General features: G+C 40.2%; 1 protein-coding gene across 2 annotated transcripts in view; it reads left to right on the top strand.

Annotated features, from left to right (window-relative positions):
• Window positions 1-19,520, top strand: part of foxj3 (forkhead box J3) — a 77,997-nt gene extending 58,477 nt beyond the window's left edge. Inside the window, exons 4-12 of one of the 2 annotated variants that reach the window (XM_057361987.1) lie at window positions 161-244; window positions 2,467-2,568; window positions 7,013-7,141; window positions 11,647-11,821; window positions 13,486-13,857; window positions 14,278-14,337; window positions 15,058-15,246; window positions 15,322-15,423; window positions 15,606-19,520. In XM_057361987.1, the coding sequence (XP_057217970.1) occupies window positions 161-244; window positions 2,467-2,568; window positions 7,013-7,141; window positions 11,647-11,821; window positions 13,486-13,857; window positions 14,278-14,337; window positions 15,058-15,246; window positions 15,322-15,423; window positions 15,606-15,718 (1,326 nt within the window). In that variant the 3' untranslated portion in view covers window positions 15,719-19,520. Of the gene's footprint in view, window positions 1-160; window positions 245-2,466; window positions 2,569-7,012; window positions 7,142-11,646; window positions 11,822-13,485; window positions 13,858-14,244; window positions 14,338-15,057; window positions 15,247-15,321; window positions 15,424-15,605 lie in introns of both variants that reach the window. The other variant, XM_057361986.1, reaches the window with a different exon arrangement.
• Window positions 19,521-20,038: the final 518 nt, after the last annotated feature.

The following is a 20,038-nucleotide window of genomic DNA, read 5'->3' as shown; positions in this document are numbered from 1 at the left end:
AAATCTTATGAAATTGCCAGTTATGTGGCTTTCTGAGCTGTGTTTTGTACATTTTTGGAGTTTATAACAACAGTTGTGTCTTTTTATATACATGCATATATAATGTTTTATTGTATGGACTTTAATAAATGCACTATTTTGCTTTTTCTCCCCTTTCTAGGGTTCGTATTGGGCAATTGACACAAATCCAAAGGAGGACACGCTGCCCACACGGCCCAAGAAGAGGCCACGGTCTGGAGAGCGGGTGAGTGTGTTTTGTGTGTGCGCTCGCAGACCCCCTGGTGGTCAGTTTTCAGGCGTTCACACTTTCTTTGGCCGAAGCGAGCTCATTACTCAGAGTCCGGGAGTGATCAAAGAACTCAACACAGTATGTGTTTCACTCGTTCAGTTCAACTCAATGTCACTCATACCCTCCATCACTTCACTTGACGCTGGGGTTGGTTAAAGCATATAGGTTGCCGTTAACTTGTGTTTTCTCATTGCTCAATCTGTGTATATTTTTACTTGTTTTCCGGTTTATTCGAAATATCAGAAAGCATTAAATAGACTACACGTTTCTGTTGTGTTGCATTCAGTGGTTGCACACAAAAACAAAAAGTGTGGCCAGTTCGATTTGCAAACAAATGGCTCTTAAGTGCTGGTTTTCATTGAGAATTGTGCAAGCAGATGCACAGTCTGTTGAGTAAATGGTTTGAATCAGTCAAGTTTAGTGGTCAGTCTCTCTTTTAGCGGAGCGATTATCATACCGATTGGAATATTATGTGACAATATGTAATTAAAAATAAACATTTAAAGGGAAAATTTTGTTGCAATGCGATTGAATTAAAAACATAATTTACCAAAGATAGTATTGTTTTGTCTAGTATTTAGTCTGGATCAGTTATGGATCCCCACTGTAAAGCAGAAATTTGTGAGAAGCACTAGATTATGGGAGAGAAAGATGCTCTCGTTGTTGCTTCACGAGGCCGGAAATATGTGAAAACACAGACTTATTGTGGTGATCGAAAAGGAATGATACTGGATGTTATATTTCCTGAGCCGAGATCACCGGCTTTGTTCCGCGTCTGAGTCGGCGCTTTACCGCCTCACACGTGCAGGTTTAATGATTGCACGCTCATATCTTTATATATTACCGTCTCTCACGGTGTTCCTGGGTTTATATTGTAGGGGGGTCCAGCTTATTAATAAACTGTGCCCCAGGCAGCCTTTACGTACATTGTGTACTGCAGTCATTTTTTTTAGCAGCAAGCATCAATTAATGCCGAACCTCTGCACTGGTTATTTTCAGCCAGAGCTTTTGCCTTCCATTATTTATGAGCAGCGCTCACCGGAATATACAACACGGCTGCGCTCGACGCCAGCCTCTGAGGTTGACCTGGCTCAGAGGCAGCTTGCATCATTTTGTCCATCCGTGTGTTGTGGGTCGGAGGCAGACCAACCGATAAGATTCACCTATAGTCATACCAGGGGGAAGAGATTGCAGATGTGCAACCATATATAAAGACGTGAAGATATGACAGGAGGCCATATGAACAAAGAAAGGGTTTGTGAGGAACACAAGTAGCTCAATTTGTAGAGCATTGCGTAAAGGTTGTGGGTTTGATTTCCAGGGAACATATATATTTATTAGGGTTGCACAATGTACCGGTGCTACGGTAGCATCGCGATGCTAAATTAAAAATACCTGCGATATGGGAAATGGGATCTGTCCCCACCATGATGCTTGTGATTTGTGTTGATGTTGTGCGTTTTGTGTATGGTCAGGCAGTTAGACCGGTGTTATTTATAATTGCAACACTCCAGCGAGAGGCTCATTGTCTCGGCACACAGCTCTCGCCCTCGGGCTACACACAAACGTTTTTCACACTGACACTTACTTCACTCATATCAAAAACCTCCAATTAGACCCATTCACTCCCAACCTGATCCTGCTGCATGAGAAATAAGAGCGAACTGTCTTTGCGACGTGCGTAAGCTCGCTATTAGAGCACATTGCATTAGACACTAGCTCGCTCTCTCTCTCTTCCTCTCATCTTCTCTCATCCTGCTGTCTCTTTAGAAATTCTTTGACATTAAAAATTGTGACTTAGCAAAATCTCATTTATGTTTATCACAAATTAAAATCGCATTGTTGCCAGGCAATCCTCTTACAATAAGCAGTTTTGGGAGGCAGGCGTGCGAAGTTATCTTCACCCAGGCAAGTGCAGAGAGAGTACAGGGGAGCCGTTCCTCGCTCCCGCTCATCTCTTCCCAGGCTGCCTCTAATTTTGACCTAAATAAAAGGTGTTGCTCCTTTGTTGTTGATAAACGCTCGCCGCCGTTGCTCTTAAACATGCGCTCGCTTTGAATTTCATGCGGCAAAGTAACATCAAATCCATTTGAATATGTCGAAATCAAAGTCACTTCAGATTGTTTATCATCTCGATTCTGCGTGGTGGCTGAACGTGCCTTCTTGTTTTTCTGCAGGCATCCACGCCGTACAGCCTGGAGTCGGATAACTTGGGAATGGACTGCATCATCTCTGGAAGTGCCTCTCCAACCCTGGCAATCAACACTGTGACTAACAAGGTAGCATCAATCTCCAACTCCACAAGGGTCTCATATAGCAGCTGACACCACAGGCCTACATGCCAATTTTATGTTATAGTTATCCTGGCATGACTACATACATGCACGACATAATAGGACTGACATTTGATGCCTTTGTTTACATGGAGGCTACATTAGAGCAACCCCATGCGAGGGTTTTGTTCTGTTCGGTTGGCATTATGTGAATATGGAGTTAATTGTCAATCTCTTAATACCTTATTCCAAATGTTTGGAAAGCACACACACAAAAAATAAATGGGAGGTTTGCTCCTACAAACAGAGAAAGATACAGTATTTATCTTCTTGTAATGTGGTTAGGGTCTGTGGTTAGTTTTTATGTCTTAAGCGTCTTGTTTTGCGGCGGTAAACACTTACAACACCTTTCTGCACAAGAGCACCAAGTTTGTTCAGCGGTTTCATTACCTGCTTTATGTTTTCAGGCAGAGCGCTCGGAATAACCCGCTCCCGTAACTCGCCCTCCGTGGCATGACTTCACGGAGTAGTGTGTAAAAAGGAATGAAGCAAAACACTCTGAAATTTAAATAGGCTTTTTAACCTTAAGCGTTCTGCTCTTGGCCTGGTGCTAGCCGCTCTGTCTCTGGAGTGCTTTTATAAAACCCCAACAGCATCAGTTATTAATTTACTTCAGGCATTAAACCAATACGATTTTATATTATGCATTTTGTGGATTGAGGGGGGATGTAGGAGGGTTTGGGGAATGAATTTTGTTCGTAGTTTTGTCAGTTGGGTTGAATTATACTTAACTTTTGCGATCCCCTCATTTGGCTCGAATACAGTACGAGCAGATTTGAAAATCAGATTTGTTGAAATTGAACGGCCTCGTAACGGCTCTGTTCCAAAATCTAGTGCGTGCCTGCATATGTAGCTGCAGTCTATGGAAACATCCGACCTGAAATTGATTTAAAACACTGTGCCTAAGAACACTAAATAATCTGTACATTTATTATTGACTTTTACATTATAATATCAACACAATAAACTGTAAATCCAGGGCACTTTTGAATGATTTTGTGTTATCGTTACACTTTAAAAACACCTCAAAGCGCTGCTCCACATTCAAAGCATCTCACGCAGCAAAACAATGTCATCTCTTCAAGTGTAAGGTATGACTGATTCATATGGGAAGAATGTAAAGATCCACCCATCGTGTGTTTTCAAAGTTATCCCGTGAGCGCTTGTTTTCTTTGCCCTCCTCTTTGAAACGCTGATGAACTAGAAACCAGACATGTAGAAGACGAAAACAAGAAGGCTGAGTTAGGTGGCTCCTTGGAGATGCTGTTTCTCAGTGTGGGCCCTGTAAACAGCACAGGTCACGCCCCTCGAGCGGACCATGCCAAGCCACAAGAATTCCCTTTTTCTTAGACTTTCCCGCCTGCCAGAGCAGGCCAATGGGAAAGCGGCAGTGCTGTCTATCATGCAGCAGGAAAGCCTGGTCATTGAGCACACTCTTACTGTATGATCATGCTCATGCAACACTGTCATTTTGAAGCTAGACTTGATTCACACAAGATTTTTCAAGGCTTGCATGTTTTTTATGGAAAGGGGAAAGTTGCATGTCATTTCTTCAGAATAATACTGACTATTAAGAATATTTTAGTGGATTTAGCTTCTTTTATTCTTTCTATCTTTTCTTTTTAAATAGCCTTTAGTGTAAATCATTGTTAGACATCTTTTATTTTGATCATGTTTATTCATAATTTTGTCTTTCTTTCTTTCTTTTGGTGTAAATCATTGTAAGGCACCTTTTGTTTTTAATCATTTGTATTAATCATTTTGTTTGTTTGTTTAAATTGCTTTCGTTGTAAATCATTGTAGACACCTTTTATTTTGATCATTTTTATTAATCATTTTATTTGTTTGTTAGTTTCTTTTTAATCATCGTTTTATTCACCCTTTATTTATTTATTTAAAATAATTTTTATTTTAATTAACTATTAATAATAATAATTTTACAAATTTCTTTCTTTCTTTAAATTGCTTTGGGTGTAAGTCATTGTAAGACCTTTTATTTTGATTATTTGTATTAATCTTTTTCTTTCTTTCTTTCTTTCTTTCTTTCTTTCTTTCTTTCTTTCTTTCTTTCTTTCTTTCTTTCTTTCTTTCTTTCTTTCTTTTTCTTTCTTTCTTTCTTTCTTTCTTTCTTTCTTTCTTTCTTTCTTTCTTTCTTTCTTTCTTTCTTTCTTTCTTTCTTTCTTTCTTTCTTTCTTTAAAATACTTTTGGTGTAAATCATTTTTAGACACCTTTTATTTTGATCATTTTCATTATCATTTGAATTTCTTTCTTTCCCGTGCGAATCATTGTTAAAGACACCTGGGTGGATTTCTCTTTGATTTCATAATCCTTGTCTCATGTTGCAGATTAGTCTCCCGTATGAAAGACTCCACTGGCTTTTGACTTTAATTCACGGCTAAATATAGCACTCCTTTTCCACCCGCAGCAAACACACAGGAGTATTTGCAATGGATTTGTTCACCCCTTACCTTCTCTCTGCGTGTCAGTTTCACACAGCATGTGTGTGCGTTCAGACATGTACGCTGTGTTAGTATGTAGGCGTCTGCGTTTCGGGCATTGAGCGAACCGCAGTTTGATGAGGTCTTTAAATCGCACTTTATGGATCGAGGGAATAAAAATAGATTGTGGTGAAAGGCTCGTGACTAAAAGCCTCTTTTATGACTTAATTACACATAACATTTAGACTTGCTCTTCGCACCGGGTTTTGATTGTTTACGATCGAATTTTCAACATGTCTGAGCCCACATAGTCGTCCAGTGTCATAGTCGCACATGTTGACGTATTGTTTCCCAGCCCCAACGAACGCTGTAAAGAAGAAAAGCGGTAATATGCAAATCATTCCATGACATTAACCCCCCATCTCGCTTCAATCCAGTGCAGCTCTGGCAACTGCTATACTCGACTCTTTTGATGAACAGGGAATAATAGGATTGGGAAACATTTATTCTGCTTGAATGATAATTCTCTGTAAGAAACCGTGAGCTGCAATGTGTCTTTCTCTCTGCTGTCGTCTTGAGTCAAGGGGGCTGACAAGCATTCGCCGCCACAACAAAAAACCCTGTATGACCTAATATACCCACAGCCCAGTTTGTCTCGCTCAAGCAGGTGAACGTTGTGACTTGTTGCACGGTTTTAGCACTACATCGCGCCTGCCAAGACGCGCGGCATGCGATGCTCTCTCAGCCAGCATTGTTGCGATTCCATTCATCCTTTCCTACCACGCCGAACTCAATGTAGGACTATTCTCCCAGGAGCTCATTATATTTATTCCCATACCGTCCCTCCGATGCCTTATTTATTCTCGTTTTGCAACCAGCACATATTTGCAGTTCAGCTTTTCAAATGATAATTGGGATTATCGTTTTGAAGTGGAGGTTATCCGCCGCGGAAAACTGCGCATTCATCGGCGTGCATAGAAAGGTCAGGGTCTCTGTGGCATTGGGAACCTTTGTGAGCAGTCCCAAACCAATTTAAGCTGTGCAAGTTGATGGCCTGACGCTGCCAGTAGCGTGACCTTTACTGAAGGAGAGCGCTCGGCCTCTCGGCCATCCAAGACTGCAGATCATCTTGCTGGCCAACAGCCATGTTCCCTCCATATGAGACACGGCATGGGGCACGGCGCATTAATGCTGACCTTACTTTCCTACAGATGGCGTACACATGTCACACATACGTGATGCCACAAATGTGACGCAACCGTTGGTTATGACAGTAGTGGAATTATTAAAAGAGATGAGAATTAAGAGGCTCAGAGAATGACGTTTTTTTGTATACAAACCTGGAAGCAAGTTGGTATTTTAGGACTTCTGGTTCCATCGCTCCAAAGTCTATGGGTTTTTAAAATGGGTTTTTGGTAAATCGCCTGAAATAAAGTCTGTGGTAAACAAAACCTCTAAATATTTTCACGTTTTATTCTATGACATAAAACACACCAATTGTAACCCGCTTGTGATTTTTTTAAAACCTTATTCTTTCTTCAAAGTAGCGGTTGCTAACAAGTTGCTAAAAGCGACTACTTCCTTTGACGGGGACGTTAGACGTCATCGCGCATATAAAGCTCACAAATAATGCAACATGGGCAAAAATCTCTTAAAACGTAGATGCTGATTCATTCGCAGAGTAATTACTTTCCAGGGAACACATTTTTAATAAAGTTTGAAAGAGTTATCGGAGGCTTGGTGGTGGTGACGTTGATATCGAGCGACCTTAAGTGTAGTCTGTTTATAGCATCGTCATCGACTTCCGGGTTAGCCTACAAACATACGTCATCTCTGAGCCTCTCCATTTCCATCAGACCTCTGAAACCAGACAGCTTGTATTTGTTTGCACCCCAACTCTGTTAAGATTGTCATATCTCCAAATCTTTGGAATACTTTTTTTTATTTCCAGGTGGCATTGTACAACCCTGACCAGGATGGGAGTGACAGCCCTCGAAGCAGCCTTAACAATAGTCTATCTGACCAGAGTCTGGCCTCTGTTAATCTCAACAGTGTGGGCAGCGTGCACAGCTACACACCGGTAAGATCACGTTCTCTGCCACTCAAACTCTCCATCACCTGCTGCCATACCACCATTTCCTCCTTGAAAGGATTAGTTCACCCCAGAAAAGAAATTCTGTCATATACTAGACCTCATGTTGGTTCAAACCTGTAAGACTTCTATTGATCATGCTAGAAATATTTTTATAGGAATGTATCACTCTTTTCAATGCTGTTTTAATGAATGGTGACTAAAGCCTTCCAAAAACACACCAAAAAAAGTTAAGAAAATCACTATAAAGATATTCGTACTCTATATCCTTTTTTAAATCACATGATAGTAGGACTGTTAATTGTGATTAATCGCATCCAGGATAAAAGTTTGTGTTAACATAATATATGTCTGCATATTTATTTTGTATTTATGTATATAGATACATATATTTAAGAAAAATATAAAATACATTCATTTTTATATGCAATTTAAATATATATATATATATATATATATATATATACACACAGTATATACTGTATGTGTATGTATAGCCACAGAAAAAAAATTAAGAGACCACTTCAGAAAATATTTTACTATAATGAATTTTTTATCTGAAAAATGCAGAGCATCAATTCTGTTATTTTGACCTGTTTCTATCTGTTTTTAATTTTCTACAAATAAATGCAAATAGAAACAATATTTTCAATTGAAATTAGGTAAAAAAAATATTGTTAGTAGTTCACAGAATGAAACAAAAATTATCATTTTACCTTAACGCATACCTACAGTATAAATTGTAAAATTTAAAATCAGAAAAACAGTCTCTGAAATGGTCTTTTAATTTTTTCCGTGGCTATATATAAATGCAGATATTTCCTAAATATATACATGAATGTGTGTGTGCTTATAAATACAAAATAAATATGTACAGACATATATTATGTAAACACAAACCTTTATACTATATGTGATTAATCGCGATTAATCGTTTAACAGCCCCATTTGATAGCTTTGTATTGTATTGGAAATAATCTGAGCACACAAATCATATGTACAACAGTCACATAATGCTTTTGCGCCCCTTTGGAAAGGCATAAGTCGCCCATTCATTAAATAGGATGGAAATGGGCCATCAGTACATTTCCCTGCTACCGAATAAGTCACATGTGCTCGGAATGACATGAGGGAAAGTAAATAATGACAGAATGTTTGCATTTCGGGAGAACTATTCCTTTTAACCTCTCCAGAAACTGGGGAGGACTCTTTATTTACCCAGTCTTTTTGTGAAGCTCAGCTTTATGAGAATCCAGAATGCGATTGTCAGAATGCTGGTGTGCGGAGGTCTGTGCATGGGAGCGTGCTGACACAGGGGTTAAGGAAATGAAAGGCAGAGCTCATAATGCTGGAGCGCTGCTAAAGAGAGACGCCGCTTCTGATGTCCTCCCACCAGAGATGCTGCCTCTTTGTTGTGGTCCCCCAGAAGCCCCGCATGCACCTCGCTCCAGGCTCTCAGCATTGATCCAGCACAGACACTGATATATTCACTCCAGCAGGCCAGACAGTGCTCTCTCTCTCTTTCTCCGTCTGCCTATTCTACTCTGTCTCTCTCTAGTCCAGCTGATACAAACACTGAGATCCGTTTGAACTTAACCAGATTACGTGCAGCCGTCTTTACAGTGATGCATAGCGTGTCATCTCACTTCAGCTGCTCATATTTCTTGGGTGCAATTAGTTGTCTCCGCTGATAATGTCACATGCGAGCAGGTGACCTCATGTCTTTGCTTTTGCAGCCATTTTTAACAGCGCTAACCAGCGTGTCATGCATCGCTGTGAAGTGGCAACACTGCTATTTGTTAATGGTTTTTTATAAAAAAAAAAAAAATGTTGTAGGGTAGAATAATACTCAATAAATAGACAATAAAAATTATTTGTTGTCTTCCGCAAAAAATAAGCATGCCATAATTAGTTGAAGTCAATATCATGAACATATGACTTTTGAATTAGAAGTTATTGGCTTGAAGCAGACTTAAATAACTATACTATATATAGACCATTTTGCAAGATGTAAACAACACTGGTCCAGAAGCACTTCCTGTTTTATTCCCGCATCCAGAGTAAAAGTTTGTGTTTACATAGTATTAGGGCTGCAACTAACGATTATTTTGATAATCGATTAGTTAGACGATTATTTTTTCCGATTAATCGGATAAACGTCTAATTAGATCTTTTGCTTATAACTAAATCAGAAATGGGAAAATTATACACAACTGAACTCATTAACTTTCTCCCAAAATGTTGTGGATGACTCCCTAATAAACACACCAAGGCTGATGAGTTGATTCAGGTATGCCATATTAGAAGCAGCTGACAATAGTCTCTCCCAAACGTGGGAGGGAGGGGACGGTTGGCCAAGGAAATCATTATTTTTTTGTGGCATGAAAAGTGAGATATTTGTCATTCAAATGTAGTGAAGTACAGTAAAAAGTAGGCCTACTTAGAAAAATATATACTTAAGTATAGTACAGATACTCAAAAAGTGTACTTAAGTACAGTACAAATAAATGTACTTCGTTACTTACCACCTCTGAACCATATAAACCCCCAAATCAGAGTATTTAGCCACAAATTGGGTTTTACTAATATAATCTTTAATTTTGTCATTTAAAAGACCTCTCCCCTTTAAACTTTAAAACTGCGCGGCTTGAAGAGATTCATGCAAAACACGTCTGAATTAAAAACTGCGCACCTTGTGCCGCACGGAGAGACACATCTGACTTAAAAACTGCAATGCTCATGCTGCACAGAGAGATACGTCTAAAATTGTAATTTTAAAAGGGAAGAAGACGCGCCTGATTTATAATTGCGCAGCTCACAAGTGACGTCACAGACCAAATAATCGATAATTTAATTTGTTGACAACTATTTTCATTATCGATTATTATCGATTTTATTGACTAGTTGCAGCCCTACATAGTATTAGGGCTGTCAAATGATTAATTGCTTTTGTTTACATAAAATATGTTTGTATACTGGATATAATAATTATGAATATATAAATACATACACATACATATATATATTTAAGAAATATTTACACATGTATATACATTTTTATAGTTATACATAATTTATATTGTATATAAATATAGATCTAATATATATATTTCTCAAAATCATACATGGATGTGTGTGTATTATCATATACATAATTATTGTGCACAGTACACACACATATTTTATGTAAACAAACATTTATTTTGCAAACGATTAGTTGCGATTAATCGTTTGACAGCCCTATATAGTACTCATCTGTGCACTGTGCATATTAATTTTGTATTTATAAACACATACATGTATATATATATATATATATAATTAATATTTTTATATATTTAAGAAAAAATATAAAAATTATGATTTTTATATCATTTAAATTATTGGTAAATATAAATAGATGTAAATATTTCCTAAATCTGTATACATGTATGTGTATGTGATTATAAATACAAAATGAATGTGCACAGTACACAGACATATATAATGTAAACCCAAACAATTAATTGCGATTAATCGCTTGACAGTCCTAGTACTGAACAAAAATCAAATAAAGTTATAATCAGTTATTGAGTTGGACACTGTAGGAACAAGTGGCGAGTGGCTAAGAATTCTCACACCTCAGTACTTGTTTGCATTAGCTTTGCAACGTTTTCAGATCCATAAATTTGCCCTCACCAGTTTTCACCGACAGCTATATTCGACTTCGCAGGAGTGGCAGATGACTCTGTTTTGCCTGCCTCTCCAGTGTGTATAACACTGTTGTCTCGAGCTCAAGATGGCACAGCCTCTGCCCTTGTGTAAGCCACAAATATGCTTGGCATCATGGAGGCCCTGGGAGCCGTTCAATGAATCAGTCATTCTGGGCATGAAAGTCATTTCTGCAGATTCAAAACATTACGCTGCCTCCCTTCCGAGTCCCACATTTAGAATTTAATAGATGGGAACGTTTAGGCCACAGTAAACCTGGAAACCTATAGTGTTGGATAAGAAAAGATATTTATTCTTGGAAAGATAGAAATCATTTGATTTATTTTGTTGTATGAATCAATGCCCGTTTGTACATATTGTTATTGCAGGCGATCTTTTATGATCTCGCTGTCGATTTCAGCCGTATCACTAGCCGTTAGTTTTGCCAAGCCGTTAATTACAAAATAAATAGCCGTAAAAAACAACTTCAGAGAGTCTCTCGGGAGACACGTCTGTTTTGATCATGGCTGTGTGGTTATGTACAGCTTCAGCTGGGCTCATAAATAAGCGGTCAAGAATACGGAAGGCTTGCGCTGCCCGCTCCTGTATTGTGCCAGGCACTTCATTTCCTGTGTTGTGATGCTGAGTGCTGTAGTCAGTGCTGTCATGTTCTATCTGAGCTCTAATCTGCCGGTCACTCGACCTGGCTGGGCTGAGCAGTGCCGCCTGTTAAAGAGTGGCAATGCCCGTTTCTGTCTTTCGTAATCTTTCCATCGTCATCGTCCTTCTGTCCTGTCTTTCAGGTGACAAGTCATCCAGAGCCGGTATCCCAGGCCATGAGCTTGCAGCAGGCCCCGCAGGCCCAGTACAGCATACCGGACCGCGACAAGCAGCTGCTCTTCTCGGACTTCGAAGATCTTAGTGCCTCCTTCCGCAGCCTTTACAAGAGTGTGTTCGAGCAGTCCTACAACACACAGGGTGAGTTTTTGATTCTGAATGTTAAAGTTGCGATCGGTTGTTTCGACATCTTTGTTTGAAATAAAAATAGCAAATAATTGTATGTACTTTGTGGTTTGAAGTCAAATGACGTTGGAATATTCGTCATCATCGGGGTTTCCAAGCATATTCGGCTTCGTTCTTTAGGTCAAGTTGATCGGTTCGTCTACTAAGAAAGGTGACTGGAAAGCGTTAACCATCTGAAATCCGTCACGGTACGGGAACATCCGCATTGCTGGACTTAGTTCACGGCAGGCTTTCCCGTCTTCAAAATGAATGCCTGTTGTTTGTAGTCTGGTCGACTGATGTAGAAAAAGCATTTGACAGGCGCAACGTCACACCTCCGCGTCTACCCAGTCGTGCGAATCAAACGCTTTTGATGTAAAGGTTTCCAAAGTGAACTTCTTTAATCTATCATCTATGTTTCATTAGCTGAACGTTGTTGGCTTTTTATGTGCATAAAAGTGAAATCTCTTAGTCAGACAAGCTCGAGCAATTAAAATGAGCAAATAAAGCCGGCGAGAGGATTTCACACCCCACTGCTGGAGACACTGAGCTAATTCACTGGCTTTGATAATAGGTAATGAACTCGCATTATTATTCAGGGGGCTGCTGGCTAATTGCTTTTTCTCTGCTCTCCCATGGTTGGACAATAGGCTTTCTCTGCTGATAAGAGATGCACCCCTGTCACCCCGTCGATGAGTGTTCTCTGGCGATTGCGGCGATGCGAGGCCCGCCGTCTGCTTTAAAAGCTCTCCACCGGAATAGGTTTACAGTGCCAGCGCCATGATGGACAGGGCCTCTTAAGACCGCCAGACACGCGCTTCAATGATTGCTATTGAGTGTGCAGATGTTGGAGGCTTGTCAGGCGTTTTTAGAAACTAGTTGGAAACAATCGCTAGACAAATGGGAAGTTACGAAAGGAATCGGGGCGGGTTTAAAGGACAGGCGACAACTTTGTGCTGACCTTTATGTTTTAATTAAGAGTATTGCATTAAACGTGTTCATCCGTCACTTTATGAGATAACCGGTGAAAGCCTTTGGTAAAAACTTGATTTTGAATTTTTTTCATCTTACTGTTGACGCATGGAATTGCCCGGCTATAATACTTTATTTACCACGTTGTATCCTTTTTATAGATTCCTTTTAAACCTTAAGGACTTTGTCAGAATTTGTCATTCTAAACCTCCATAATCAGTCTCTTCTTGTCCATGTTTGATGTTTAATATACACAAGAAGTGAGATTTAGGTATGGTGAGTTTTTGGTCTGGGTGGGGCTACTTGGTACAACGTCAACTACAAAAATAAAAAAATCAGGCAACCAATAAAATTTGATGTGGAGTTCATTTCAATTTCAATTTAAAAGTACTTTATTGGCATGATTTGGGGTATTTACAATATTGCCAAAGCATTACACAGAAAACAAGAAACATAACATAACACAACACAACACAACACAATAACAACAAACAATGAGGTGGAATTACAATAAGGTGCTAGGTACAAACTGTAATAAAATAATAATACAATTTGAATGAAATAGATCCAGACACACAGTTTTAGGCTTTTAAGTTGTAGTTAAATGGGTTGCATATTACAGATTTCAACAAGCTGTATGACGCATACTATCTGTTTGATCCTCACAGGTCTGATGGGCATGCCGTCGGAGTCCTCTCAGCAGACCCACACCTCCTGCCCTTACCAACACTCCCCCAGCAGCACCATCAGCAGCCACCCTCACAACAACCAGAACAGCATCACTAACTCTCACCCCAACAGCATCCCCAACAGCGGTAGCCAGGTGCCTCTTTCCCACCCCCCTCATTCCTCCCACAACTCCCCCCACGGACAGCACCTCTCCCAGCATGGCTCCCACACCCAGCACAGCCAGCACCCGCAGCACAGCCAACATCCCCAACACGGCCAGCACCAGGCCCACGGTCAGCAGCAGCAACACCAACACCAGAATCTGTCCCATCAGCCCCATCCTGCCCAGCAACAGATGCAGTGCAACACCGGTAAGAATCTGCATCTGCCATGACTTGGTTTCGTTCTTTTTCTTCTCGCTTCCTGTCTCGAACCCTCTGTCTCCGCATACTTCCCTCAACACTGACAGGCCGATTTATTCAGGCCTCTTCTTACAGTCATTTATTTTAGATTAAAAAATGTATGGCAACTTTGGAGCAGTCTGCAGTAAATCACAGGTTGATTTATACCGCTGCCTCTAATGAGAACAAAGCAAATGCACCACAATTCAGAGCTGCAGCCCTACAGGCATGAAGCAGAGGGCCATGGCTCCCCCTGCTGGCTCCAGTAGGAAGTGTACCGTAGATGTGCTGTCTGATGTGGCCTAATGTATCATTGTTTTGACTGTAATGTATCCCTCTTTTCACCTGGTCTACCAGGTGACTGGTACCCCAACCTGGATGCGCTAAAAGAAAGCTGCCGCATCGCCAGCAGCTACAACTGGGCCGATGTGGATCTGTCACCTTTTCAAGGTATTATCTACAGTTTTATGTTGGTATACTGTGTGTTGAACAGTTATTTACAGTTTGGTACTACACTGTAAAAAAATTTTTTGCTTTACGAGTCATTTATAACGTTTTAAACCAACTCATAATAAGTGTAGCAATTTTAGCTTATTTTCGTAAGTAACAGCAACTCACGACCGGTCAAAATTGAAAATGTAAAAAGAATTTTCGTTTATTTTAAAGTAAACTGTACGACGTTTCACAGTCTAGCCTCGCTTTTTTATACTTACATTTTGTTTTATATAATACATTTAACGTGATGATTTTTATCATGGGTATTATTCATTTACTATGGATATTCATTTATTAAAAGACTAAATATTTATTGGTTTTACCTTCAAATGATAAATTGTGAAATTAAAAAAGAAATATAATTAAACGAATACATAAAGACCTGTCTTTAATCTAGCTTCCTAAATAAAGGCCATTGTTTAAAGTTTAATTGCCTAATTTCTCACGCTTGCTGAGTCGCCGTGTAGCGAACCGTGCTACCAAATGGCATGCTTTTTAATTAAATACCAAAACAAAATGTTACTTATGAAATCCGACGACTAGCAATTTCCTGCCATTTCGTGTAGGTCACTCCGGTGCTTTTCGTTTAAATCAACAGCCATGCTTTTTTCTTTCAGTTTCGTGAAATCGGCTCCACCAACCGAATAAATAATCTCGTGTCTCATTTTTCTGAAGGTTTGAAAGAGAGCATGAGGCAGGCGGAGCTGAATAACTGGTCCCTGGAGCCCACTCAGATGGCAGACCTCTGCTCCTCCATCAATCAGTTCTTTGCTCGCACTGGAATCCAGCCACAGGGGGCAGTGCAGCCTCCGGTGTGCCACGGCTCCATGCATCCAAACAAGCCCAGTACACACATCAACACAGGTGAGTGGATTCAACCGTCCCGTTAACCCACAGCTGCTATTCGATCTGTCGTAACACAGCCTGTTTGTTTTTCAGGAAACATGTACATGGATACGAGACAGAGCATGAGTTCTATGATGGGTCCACCGGGCTATCCACACATGCCCCCCATGAGCAGCCCTGGACCTACTATGACAGGTCCGTCCCTCTTTTTCATGATCTACTGTTAGAGACAGATTCATTGCACCTCGCTGACATCAGTTCTGTTAAATACATGGCGATTCATTAGGCGTTTGTATTTAACACCCGCCCAGGATGCGAGCACGCGCTCTTCGAGACGTTTCCGCGTCGTGACAGTTTCCCTCTGCTCTGCCCCTCAGGCCATCACGCTCCGATGAACCAGCAGCACATGATGCCTGCCGGAAACTTCCAGATGCGTCGCATGCCCGCCGACGACATCCAGGATGACTTCGACTGGGACTCGATCGTCTAACCCAGTCCCCGAACGCCAAGAGTGTTGCAGACAAACGAGTGAAGAGCGGATGGAAGCAGAGTGTTTGTGTTACAGTGCGAGAGGGCTGGACCTGGCGCGTCTGCACGCCCGTGACAGAAGGCAGATTGGAACGGGACACTTGAACAGTGCAGGTTTTGTTCTGTATGACGTGAAAGAGACTCCTGTGTTCCTGGTGTTTTTATGAAACAAAACGAAAAAAAAAAATCTATTACTTTGAAGACAATCACATTTACTAGGACGGTTAAGTGATCGCTTTTATACTTGTCCGAGAGGCAAGTGTTTCATGTTTATGTCGAAACGTCTCCCCACCCACAGCCTTTCTGCAAGCCCACTCAATTGCCAAGCTCTCCCCTGCTCTTCAACTGTTGTTCTGTGATTTTTCGAGTGATATGTCCGGCTTGTTCTCCCCTCTCGCGGTGACTAACTCAGGCCTCGACTGCCTATCAGACAAGATCGGCTCTCTCATTTGTGTTGTGAAAGTTCCTTCGAGATGCAGGGCACCTTTTTGGAAGAGTGGCGACCGTGCAGGTGACGTAGTCTGCCTTCGAGTGAGGACGTTAGACGGTCGCTCTGATGGGTGAGACGGCACCGGTTCTCCGTAAAATTTTGCTCCTCTGACCCTACACACTGTAATATGTAGAAATGTCGCCAGGCATCTGATTCTTGCAGATTTGAATTTTGTGCGGCTCATAACAAGATGTGTAAACCACATTACCTGCAGTATTTGTACTCGTGGATCTTTGCTGTCTGAAGTGCATCATGTTTTTGTCACTTACTAGTTTTAGGTGAGTCTGGAAGCGTACAGGAAGTGATATCGATCCAAACCTCACTATTAGCAGTTTTTTTATGATCATCCGTTTACGTTTGCATGTACAATCCTCATTCGAGTTTTTTGTCTCTCACCTTGACCGTCACCTATCAGTATGTTTTCTTTTTGATGAATCGACTCCGATAGTCTCCCGATTGGACTGCACTTCATTTAATGCCCTCAGGACACGTGTCGCTGAATTTTATGTGTTGTTCAATGAATTGTGGGATACTGGGAAGCCCTGTTTGTACGGTCAAATCTGTGTGGATCTGAGATTAGGTTTAGCATGAACTCGAGCGCCTGCTCTTTGCTGCACAGACACAAAGTTTTAAGAAGAGCGGTTTAGCGGTTTCGGACTGTGAGTTCAGGGTGCAGCGTAATGCTAATAGAAAGTAAGTGATGTTTAGATTGATACACTAATAACCTCATTTTGAACTACAACCCAACATTTGCTTAGTCCACTAGTTCTGGTAATAAAAAAACGGTATGCTAAATCAATCCAGAATAGTGATGTCGTAGGAACCAGAGAAGACCTATAGTACAATGCTGTTAAACAAGAGAGTCGACACTTTGCTCCAGGGGACTGTACTGTATCTGCAGTCTTTAGTTTGAACAAAATCTGCTCTATTACAAGAAACTTATTCAAGCATACTCGAATGCCCTTTATAATGGTTTATAGAGGATCCTTAGGTGTATTGTGCAATGTAGTTTATTTAGGGCTATCCGTGATCACAATCATCTCTTTAAAAGAGCACAAAACTAATGCACAGTTGTTGAAGATCGAGACTAGAGCGTCCCAGAATAGGTCCAGGCGTTTACCTTTGTCAGGGTATTTATCGCTGAGATGAGCACTTTGAGTAGGTCAGATTTGGGAAATAATCAAGATGATTTGAAAATGTCAACGTAAAGCCATAGAGTGCAGTCGAATGGGGAAATAGTGGATCTGTTTTCGAATGTTTACGCTTTTCATTCATCTTTCTTGCGCTTTTGTTGAATTATTTATGCACGTGTATGTGCTGACAGATTTGACTTGGTAAAGTACAGTAAAAGGTTCTAACGACAATCATTTTTTGTTTTCTTCAGTATTATAAGAAAAAGTATTTCTAGAGGTTTTTGACATGTATTGGTTTCTTAGGCATGAATAGATCGCAAAACCTAAATGTCATCGATGTCCTTCTAACAGTCGTTTTAAAGGCGAGTGTCACAAAAAAACACAATCAAACCTCAAAGGCTTATGATTACATACATAAGACCAAATATGATTTGATGCTTTGTGACCAGTTGAAGATTTTCCCAGTTAAGGAACCCAGTCAGTTTTTTCTGTTGATCTTTTTTTGGTTTACTTTTCATCTCTTTATGTACTGTGTTACATAGCTATAAAATTCATCCATTCATAACCAAGAAACAAAGAAGCTGATGGGATTTAAATTTGCAAAGTCAAATCCTCACCTAACCCTTAAAATCATGCATTTCTGTTCATTCAGTATGCAGTGATGCTGAATCTGCGAGTCCGCTCACATCGCCTACAACAGAGAAAAAGATTACAGAACTGTTTCCCACTTCACCCCGCACCAATAGTTCATTGTCTGTATTTGCATCTGTTTTTTGGTTGTCTTGCTGTACACATTGTGTTTTGAGCTCCCTACGTTTTCCTTTTTTTCTCGAAAGCTTGTATGTCCTGTGTTTTGTTTTGAATGCTGTTCAAGTGTTCGCAAGCCTTGTTAAACTAGCCTCAGTGTTTGTCATACAAATAGCTTTCAGACCGGTCATACGTGCACTTTGAAAAGAATTAAGAAGCACAAGCGCTCATGTTGTTCATTAACCGAAGCAGGATCTCAAAGCGTCCGCTCGCTCGCCGCCGAGCGCATGTTGAGCCCATCCTCCGTGTGAACTTTGATAGCATACTGTGGTGTACAGTACACCCTGTATCACGGTTTGTCTCGAGGTTGACCTCAGAAGGACTGTCCGTTTTAAGTTGGAAATATTTCGTATGTATTGCCAATCTATTTGTGGTAGTGATGTGTTTGGATCTCTTGTTTGCCAAAGAGAGAAAGCTCGATTTTGTAATATATAAGGTCGCAGGTAATGGGCGTCCTTCCCAGTTGAAGGGGAAAGTAAGTCTGGTGGATCGGACTGAACGGAAAGCTTACGGGAGAGAATGTGAGTGTGGACAGGTGATGATTAGATGTTCTCTCTCGCTCTCTCTTTTTCTCAAAAAGGAAACATTGCTCCTTTGATTTTGTGTTTGTGTTGTGTGAAAGTTTTAACTGTTCGACTCGGTTTTCGTAAAACAAAAGAAAAAAAGAAAAATGCAAATAAAGTGGAGATGCATCTGCCAGAGAGATTACTGTAATGAGAGGAAGGTTTGAGAAGCCTTGTTACATTTGCGGGAGAAAACTGCCAACAAGTTCTGGTATTTGGAGCCTATTTTATTCATTGTTGGTGTGTTGTTGTGCTTATTGTAAATATGTGTCTTTTCAATTGTCCTTTTTCCTCTGGGGTGGTGAGGGGTCAAGGCAAGGGCTCGGGTTCACCTGCGAAAGAAAAGAGGGAGATGAATACAGAGTATTTTGTTATTGTCTAATCCAAGGGTGACACAGTATGTATATATCTATATTGTATATATGTGATGAAAATGCGTTGGCTTTTTGTGTGACACTACCTTTTACCTGTACTATGGTTCAACATTCAGTGTTTCAATGTTTATATTCTATTTTAATCTTTGTTTTCCGTTTGATTTTGTCCTGGTCATTACTTGTATTTGTTGTTTCCTTTATTTTCCCCGTTTTGTCCTTTTTTGTTATTGCACGGTTTATTACTTTTGCTGTCCGATAAGATGACACGGCTTCTCTTTGTATTGGTTTTAGTGCTGTAAAATAACTCTGAAGTGTCATTAGGATTGTCAATACCCCCTTTCCCCGATATGCATGAATGGCACTTAAAGAAATAAAATATGTTAACTTCACTGTGGAATCTTTAGTGCTTTGTGAGATTTATTTTGCAGACAACTGTTTTTTGTCCACTAAAAAAATCAGAAAATGTTTTTTCTGAACGATTCATTGAATACTTCTGTACTTCACAGCCTTGTTTCATCCTATCAAAAATTAAATAAAAAAATCTAATAAATATTAATATGATCTACTGTATATAAAGTGACACAAAACTGATATCAGATGCTGTAGGGAAACTTTAGTCCACTTTAAAACTGCTTTAATTTATCTCATTATTTTTAATAAAATATATATATATATATATATATATATATACTTTTTTAATAAAAATCTTCTTTTTAATTTTTCAACATTGTTTTATACTTTTCCTTATTATTTAATTATAACATTAAAGGTCCAGTGTATGAAATTTAGCTGCATCTAGTGGTGAGTTTGCAAATTGCAACCAACAGCTCACTCCACCCGACACCCCCCCCCCCCCCCCCCCCCCCCCCCCCCCCCCCCCCCCCCCCCCCCCCCCTTTCAAAGCACGGTGGCTGA

Source organism: Triplophysa rosa, linkage group LG20 (assembly GCF_024868665.1).
Source record: "Triplophysa rosa linkage group LG20, Trosa_1v2, whole genome shotgun sequence".
NCBI lineage: Eukaryota > Metazoa > Chordata > Actinopteri > Cypriniformes > Nemacheilidae > Triplophysa > Triplophysa rosa.
The sequence above is the reverse complement of the archived record's forward strand: the minus strand, read 5'-3'. Positions and strand labels throughout refer to the sequence as shown.